The 8733-nt window shown below is 41.8% G+C and overlaps 1 protein-coding gene and 1 long non-coding RNA gene across 4 annotated transcripts in view; both read left to right on the forward strand.

Moving 5' to 3' along the window:
* LOC117938441 (uncharacterized protein KIAA0895-like) overlaps positions 1 to 5191 on the forward strand; it is a 10490-nt gene extending 5299 nt beyond the window's left edge. For all 3 annotated transcript variants that reach the window (XM_034863088.1, XM_034863230.1, XM_034863163.1), the window contains 3 exons: positions 3120 to 3425; positions 3588 to 3685; positions 4962 to 5191. In XM_034863088.1, the coding sequence (XP_034718979.1) occupies positions 3120 to 3425; positions 3588 to 3685; positions 4962 to 5123 (566 nt within the window). In that variant the 3' untranslated portion in view covers positions 5124 to 5191. The remainder of the gene's footprint in view (positions 1 to 3119; positions 3426 to 3587; positions 3686 to 4961) is intronic.
* Positions 1 to 7607, forward strand: part of LOC117942054 — a 19726-nt gene extending 12119 nt beyond the window's left edge. Inside the window, exon 3 of the long non-coding RNA XR_004656057.1 lies at positions 6791 to 7607. This is a non-coding gene — a long non-coding RNA (uncharacterized LOC117942054). The remainder of the gene's footprint in view (positions 1 to 6790) is intronic.
* The last annotated feature ends 1126 nt before the right edge of the window (positions 7608 to 8733 follow it).

Raw genomic sequence — 8733 nt, forward strand, 5'->3', positions numbered from 1 at the left:
GGAGAAGAATAATAATGGAGAAGAAGAAGAAGAAGAAGAAGAAGAATCCTTACGAAAACAATAGGGTTCCACAGCCCTACTGTGTGAACCGCGTATCGCTTGCGATTACTGCGGTGCACGCATCCTCGGGCTTGGACCCCTAAAAAAAAAATGAAAAGATTCAGGGTGCTTAAATTTGATTGGTCGAATTCAGATCTAAAAATTCAAGTAAAAAAAAAAAAAGAAGTTAGTCGTGTCCTTAGTTGCCGTGTGAATTATTTCATTTTGAATTATTTGGATCTTAATTGAAAAATGATTTTTTTTCTTCTTCTGCAAATTCAGCTGTTGAAATTTCAAATCAAGAAATTTCATAATCAGAACCAATAAATTCAGATATGTGGGGTTTGAAGTAAAATATTTCAACATTAAGGATTGAGTGGCTGTTGACATTCAAATAGTTATGTCTCTTATTTGCTTCCATACGGTCGGCCCACACATCAGGAACAAAGTATCAGATATCAGATTCAGTTTACCAGATCTGAGTCCATGTTGGTTGTTCAGCCTTTGAAACTAGAGTTTAAATACTATAAGATATAAGAGTTTAGTACTATATTTATGTTTTAAGTGTAGCAGTGTAGGAAATACTCACATGGTTACAGTCAGGAGCAATGTCAGATTCCTGCAGAAAACCAAAGAGAAAGACAGAAGTCAACGGCTGTTTCCTCCGGTATTTTGAATTTGTACTGCAGTACAAAAGTATTTTAAACACTAGCTGTCAGTATTACATTATTGCACCTTTAATGCTGAAATGCTACATATTAGCTATATTATTTAATGAAACATTTGAAACAAAATCCACATGAAACAAGTCCTGTTTTGGACAAATTACGGTATACAGTCGGCTGCACAATTAATCACAATTTTATCAAAATGGCAATATGAACTACTGCAATATCCAAATCAATGGGGGGTGCAGTGTTTGTTAAAGGCAAATTATATGACGAACTAGTCTGAATTGAGTATTATGGTGCAGCAGAGATGTTCCAGACATCACATATAGATAACACACAAGATCATTTACATTTAAATTTGAATATTTTCCAATGAAAATGAGAAGTATACAAACATGACCATTTCCTCCAATACCGTGAATCATATCTCAATCCGATAATAATTTACAAATACATTCTGCGTAGAGCAACAGTTCCAAAGAAATCAAGCTCTTTGTGTGTTTAGTACACATCATGTGGTTGCACTTCACCAACTGTTGTCGCGTAGAGACTAGTTATAACCGGGGCCACACGGAATCCGCAGAATTGTGCAGATGTGTTTCAAAGATTTAAAAAAGAAAATTGAATGAAACTGTTCACACATCTCCACCCCAAGCAAAAAAAGAAAAAAAAATGTCCATTTCCATTCTGGCTCCCTGCCAAAAACTGTGAAAAAGAACTCTGCTGATATTGTTAACACGCTAATGTCAAGTCAAGTCAACTTAAGCGTCAATCCTGCAATGTATGGACATATAGAGCAATTTATGATATGTTTCTCTCTGACCCACGGTGCAATGTAGCCTGGTCCTACCTGTAGGGGGGCGGAGCCAGGCTGGGGGGAATAAGGTCACGTACAGCAAGTATGATGAAGAAGATAAGTAAAATAAATAATGTATTTTTACCTTTTTAATGCAAATTTAGAGTAAAAAAAGAATAAAATTGGCATGTCTGTCCTAAAACTTGATAAATGTTTAAGAATGACGTAAATCTTTGAGATCTTAAATTCTTCCACAGAAATATACAGCAAACTTTGTCGAATGTTGGTGAATAATGGCGGCTCTCGAAAGTTTGATTCTGAGGGACCGACAACCTGTGTCCTGCAGCAGCCGCTAAAAATACTGTAAACACTTTAGACTTGGTTCATGAATATATGAAATATAATATCTTATGTACGCTGAGCATTTCCAGCCATGTGAAAAGCCCTGTGAAGTTGTGAGGTGCTCATCTAAAGGAAGCAGAACAATAAGACGGAGGACAGTCTAGGTTGTCTTTTGTGTGCCTCCATTGTTTGCCTGTGACATCACCGACTCCAGGTCACCTGATACTGCAGTTTGGTTTGTAGGCCGACTGACACATGATCCCGCTGTGCGGCCCGAGGCCAGAACAACTGGTTTCTTCTGTTCCTCCTTTGCATGTTCTCACTTTTCATGCTCTTTATCAACACACAGTGTTATTTTAGACTAGCCTGCCAAGCCGGACCCACGTCCAGGTGTTGGGTCTGGGAACTCTCCATTGGCAGGGCTCCATCCGAGGGGCAGTATATATGGTTGTCTTTACAATTCCCTCTGCATTCAGTTGACTAGCGCTACAACCAACCAGAGCAATGCTAGTTGATGAATTAAACTTTTGCCGCATACGTTCGGCAAAACTCCGAACACATCTTCCTTAACCCACTTTGCTCGTTTGAAAGCCATGATGTCTCTTTCTCATTGGGGGGCCAAATTCTCTGGGCGGGCAAAGCAGAGAAAGGGGAGGTAACCTTGTCCCTTATGACCTCATAAGGGGCAAGATTCCAGATTGGCCCATCTGAGTTTTCCTTTTCTCAAAGGCAGAGCAGGACACCCAGGGCTCGGTTTACACCTACGGCCATTTCTAGCTATTGGGGGGCCACAGGCAGGCTGGGGGGACGCATATTAATGTTTAATAAATTAGGTTTAAAATAAGTTTTAATGCCATGGGATCTTTTATGCTGCCGAGAGCATCATGTTCCACTTCATCATCATTAAAATATGTAATCTGCAAAATAAGCTAAACCACCTCAGATAATCAATAAATATATTGCATATTTTATCAAAACATAAAACAAAAATACCATGTGGCAATACACAAATAGTTAACAAATATACTCCAAATAAATGAAAAATATTATACAATGCATGTAGAAAAAATAAATAATAATTAGGTCAAATAGATTGAAAACAAATCATTGAAAAAAAAATATTAAAACCCGTCTAAAGTCATGAAAAATGTAAATGATCAAAAAGAAATTGTTGGAAATAAATCTATAATAATGATCAGATAAATTAGAATAAATAAAAAGGTAAAATATAATGAGATTTATTATTATATGACTGTTGATCGTGTCCTCAGGCACACATTACCTGCGGGGGGTGAACAACAACCTGCAGCCGTGGTCCACCTCCGAGGGCAGGAAGCAGTTTGGCCTCAGACCAGCCAATCCCACGGAGGAGGGCCTGGCCAGCCTGCACAGCGTGTTGCTACGGAAACAGCCGTACTTGTGGCGCGCGGCCCTTCTGTACTACACGGTGTACCACGCCACCAGCATGAGCTTCAGCCGCCTCTTCAGCCACATCGCCCGCTTCGTCCAGGACCCCGACGTCCGCTGGGAGTACTGTCTGAGAGCCAAGAGGGGACAGACGGACACCTCGCAGCCAGGTGGACGCACGCACGTGCATATAATATATAATATATATAATATATATAAGTAAAAAGGAGATTTTAGTGAGTAAAAAGAACTGACACTGTACTGTCCTCTCATCAGTGTTATACTGGCCATAACTGGTTGATGTTAACGCTTCCTGGGTGTTCCTGTCTCAGGGTGCTTCAGTAAAGACCAGGTGTATCTGGACGGGATCCTCCGAATCCTCCGACATCGAAGGACCATTGACTTCAAGATGCTGACTTCTTTGGGCAAGGTCTGTGTGTCAACACCTTTAAATAATGAGACTGTATGATTAGCATGCCTAATGGCTAACATTAGCGCTTGCTTGGCCTGTGGTCCTGCTGCTTGGAGAATTCATCAAAACCAAATTGTACCCCAAAATTACAGAAGGGACCCAAACCACTAAATGTGAGAGAGCGAGATTTTTTTTGAAACCAGCTTTATGAGCACATCTCCAAAGATAAGATTGTCTCCTGAGACACTACAGAGCACCTGATTAAACCCCCAGACCTGCTGGAAGTCCAGGTCTCCAGCAGCTTTATGAAAGCTCAAATCCACCAGTAGTCTGGATTTGATCGCATTTACACACACACACACACACACACACACACACACACACACACACACACACACACACACACACACACCATCAACATTTAAATACTCCTCTGGCTGACGTACCACCATCTTGGCCCGTTGCAAAACAAAGGAGGGAAAGAGAGAGAGAGAGAGAGAGAGAGAGAGAGATCTAGTCCGAGCTCGGTGAGATATTTTGCAGCTTCTGCCCCCTGTAGGATGTTTTAGGTAAAGAAAGATAATTGGCTCTTAGTGATTAATTTACCGGGTTTCCCATGAGAGCCAGAACTTCCTGATCTGATGAATCAGAAAACTCAGTGATGGAAAAGTTTTTAAATAGAAGAATAAACCGTAAAGCGGTCAGGATGTCACCCATGTCTCTGTTGACCCAAATAAGTACATCTACAACTACAGAAAGCCAACGTTTTGACATTAAACTCCATCAACAGAAAAGGATGATGAGATAAACTTGCGGAGTTCTTCTTCTTGTTAAATTGCAATGTGAGCGACAGCCAGCTGGGGCGCATTACATCGGCAGGATCATTTAAAAGGAAACCGCGACTACATCGTGCGTTTTCATTTCTGTTACCGTGGCGGCAGACTTGTTACCATGGCGGGCTGCCACTACAAAATCGTAGTCGGGACAAACCTGCCTCCATTGCTAAAAAACAACAACAAAAACCCTAAAACACTGCATTGAATTTACATTCATAGGGTATGAGTGAGAAAAACACACACACACGCACACACACGCACACACACACACACACACACACACACAGGGTTGTGTATTACCACCAGAAAATATAGTGCCATGAATTAAACAAACGGTGCATTGGATCAACATCACGTACTGAAGCCTTTAAGGTGAACTTCGGTCCATCCAGTCGGTGTTTCCCTCCATCGTTGAACCTTCTCCTTCTTCTTCTTCTTCTTCTTCTCTACCTCTTCAGGTGTCTTTTGAAGACGTGGAGAGGCTGCGTCCTCTGGCGGTGCTCCCCCGGACCAGAATCCCACACTTCATGCGAGACCCGGAGCGCTACCTGCGCTACCTGGACCACATCGTCGCCGTCAACGAACTGGACGACTCAACGCTGCAGCGCCTGCTGCCCTGACCGCCCTCCTCCGGGGAAACAGCGCGGGGGGACACACAGACTGTACCGTGGTGCGTTTCATACCGTATTAAACCGCCCAGTATTATCGATGCTTTACTTATTTTAGCTATTTTTGATTTTGTAAAACTTGAATGATACGCAACAAAAAGGGACGAACACACTAAAACCTCTTTCTACATCTCCACTTCTGTTTTGGCGCCGTGCATGTCCCCCTCCTCGCCTTTCCTCCTACTATGAAGTTACCTCAATACCGCGACTCCACCATGTAACCCACATATCTATGTAGACTCATGTTCATAATCAATGCACCCTGCGCCTGTACAGGACACTGCTGGCCCGCCGCGTTCAGAATAAACATAATCTCATGCTTTCTTTATTAGGGTTGGGTATCATGCTAAACGCCTGAACCGAGAATTTAAAAAATAGGGAATTTTACAATAACTTTGAATGCACCATGAGGCTTCACCGTCTGCACGCTGCTCAACGTCCCGCTGTTGGATCCTTTTACAGTGAAATACCAACTTCACACCTTTTACATCGTTTAGCCGTCAGCTTTTTCATTGTTTTAGATTATTTCTTGGGTTTTTCCGGTTAGGGGAGAAAGGGGAAGACACAGGAAACCGTCACAGATCAGATTCGTACCCTGGACCTCTGGTCGAGGCATAAACCTCTCAGTACACGTGTGCCTGCTCTACCAATGAGCCAACCCGGCCACATAGCCATCAGCATATCAACCGTGTTTAATCCAGCTGCAAGCTAACGATAGGCTAACGTTACCTATTTTTTTTTTTTTAAATGTCCTCTTTATTGCAAAAATATAAAACAGAACATTAATGACATATACAATAATATAATGCAAACATAATAAACCTAATACAGGTCTTAAAGGCTTAAAGGTCATTACAGAGATAAGGAGGACCATATGCTGACAGTTTTAACTGCCTTCTTGTTATGGGAGCCCGAAATCAGATTTATATAACGTATAACTTCATGGAAAAAAAGTATAAAATTAGTTTTTTTTTTAGTGTGGCTAACGTTAGCTGCTGTCAAGTGAAGTGTTAACTAGCGTCACGTGAAGCGATGTTTCTGTTGCCTCTAATGTCCGTTTCAGAGCATCAGAGAGCAGCGCAAAAAGTATTTAAATGGCACCGAAATGAGGCAAAAAAAACGATACCGGACGTTTAGGCACCGGTGCCGTATTAGCACCGGGTCTCGGTACCCAACCCTAATTATTTATGCAATTATTCGTTTATTTTTCCTTTTGAGAACAAACTGAATGTCACTGGTATTAGCTTTATATCTTTTTATTTTAGACGACATTGTTTTATTGCCTTAGATTGCATTTTTAACAAAGGACGCCAAGGACACACACATGTCAAAAAGTTGTCGCTGAGACCATGAATCTTAAAAACAAATCAAGTGCCAGTGGACTCAGTCCAGTATCCAAACACCCCCCAGGGTGGTTTTAAAGTCAAATACATCAGTGTTATTAGGAAGCTAATCAGCTGTGTTGTCTTAACCGTGTCCTTGGTGCTCTTTTAATATCGATATGCTACTGTGATGATGTGACCCCGTGCCCGAGCTTCCCCCCCCCCCGCAGAAGCCAGCCTTTCTCTCGCTACGTTAACGGACATTTTGTGCTGCAGAAGGTCAAGAGGAGAAGATAGTTGGTGTTTAAGGCCAAACTGATGCGGCCAAAGCCCTCACGACCCACATTAAATTCCTGCGCTGGCGTACTCTCAATAGGCCACTTTAAGGACTTTGACAGAGCTAAGCTAGCTGTTAGCCCTGTCTTTATGCTAGGCTAAGCTAACCGGCTGCAGCCTCATATTGGCATCAATCTTCTCCTCCAACTTGCCTCTGCAACAAAACAATTTACCAAAATGTAGAACTAATCCTTTAAACATGTAGATAATAAGGTGGGGATTTAATTCAGCGTTGGGCGTTTTTGAGAAGCGAGTCGTCGTAGTTCCTCACCCAGACACGGGTCACCGGCTGAGGGGGAAGCGGGGGACTTGTGGGCGTGCCTTTGATCGGTGAAGAGCTCATCTGCTGTAGCTGTCTGTGTGTTTGTAGGCTGCTTCTTACCGTGTTTGACACTAAAAAAAAACTCAGTCAGGGCATTCATTTTGGGCCAAGCCATCTGTGAGCAGAATTAAAACCAGGATGTTCAGGCTCAGCAGCAGTTCCAGTTTTTAAACTTATAACGAAAAAAATACACATGACCAAAATGTGAATTCTACTCCTCTGATGCATTTTAAAAACATTAAGACGTTGTTGAAATTTACTCTGCTGTGTTTACAATTTCAGCCATTTGGTAAGCAGTTTTAAATTTGAGCAGGTGGTGACCTCATCCAACCTTCGGCCCGGATTCGCCTAAACGAATGCTCCTATTTGTAATGCACGAATGTTGCACACCTGTGTTTTATGTTCTGGACAACACCTCGAAGTTCCAGTTTATTTATTAAAAAGTGCACACACTTAGTGACGTCTCTGGTCTGTTTCTTGAAGCATCAAAACAAACTTAATTCACCTGGAAAATGTTTCTTGTGTTCATGAGACACACAAAACTCATCTTTCAGGACCTTTGGACCTCCATAATTTAGCTCTCTGCACGGGACCAACATGCATAACGAGTACTTTAACTTTTGTTATTTTAAAGGCGGGGTTGGTAATGTTGAAAAGCCAGCGAGATTTCAAAGTAGCTTCTCCTCGGGTCTCCAGCTAACCCCTCCCTCCCCCTGACGTAGTGCTAGGTGGTGTACTTGTTCACACCAAATACGGGTGTATATTTTCATTATATGAACTTTTATTACACCGCCATATTGGTGTTTTAATGACACAATGTTTGGAACACACTGTGCTGCTAACACAGTTTTATACGGACCATTTACAATGTAACTCGCATGAAAATGAAAATTGAACATTGTCTAATTGAACACCAGGTGGCGCTATAAATGCAAACAAACTGCAGGTGGTAAATCGTGAAATCAGGCTATAAATGACTAAATGTTTGTCCAATCAACACAAGACTTCCAGGACATGTCTACACTGCTAGTCTGTTGTCGTCTGCTTTTCTCTAACTGCCGTGAGCTGGACTGAGCTACATATCACATCGAATTGAAAATAAATGTTTTTCACAAATCAGTTGTAGGCATTTTAAACAAAGTGCACGGTTTGTCCAATCGTTACAAAGCTTGCAGGATATGTTTGAACCCGCCGATTATTTTACTACTTTGCAGTTTGCACAATGAGAATAGTTTAGTTTCTGTGACTGTTTCCCGTCATATAACATTTATTGTATAATGTTGTGGAGCCAAGCAAAGTCTTCAATAATCAAAGCTTTTAGTAAACATGATAACATGAAAAACCTTTTGTAATATTCCACGTGCTCCTGACATTAGAATAAGCCATTAAAAGCCTAAATAAAAGGCCCAGTCAAGAAAAATAAAGGAAATACCGTAAGATACTGTGAAGCCATCAGTCAAGAAAAATACCGTGAAATACCGCAAATCTTTGGTCATACTGTCCAGCACTACCCTGACCTCAGTCCAACCCCTCCCCCCAAACCCCTCCCTCTGACCTCCATCTAACCCCTCCCCCTGACCTC

Source organism: Etheostoma cragini, chromosome 1 (assembly GCF_013103735.1).
Source record: "Etheostoma cragini isolate CJK2018 chromosome 1, CSU_Ecrag_1.0, whole genome shotgun sequence".
NCBI lineage: Eukaryota > Metazoa > Chordata > Actinopteri > Perciformes > Percidae > Etheostoma > Etheostoma cragini.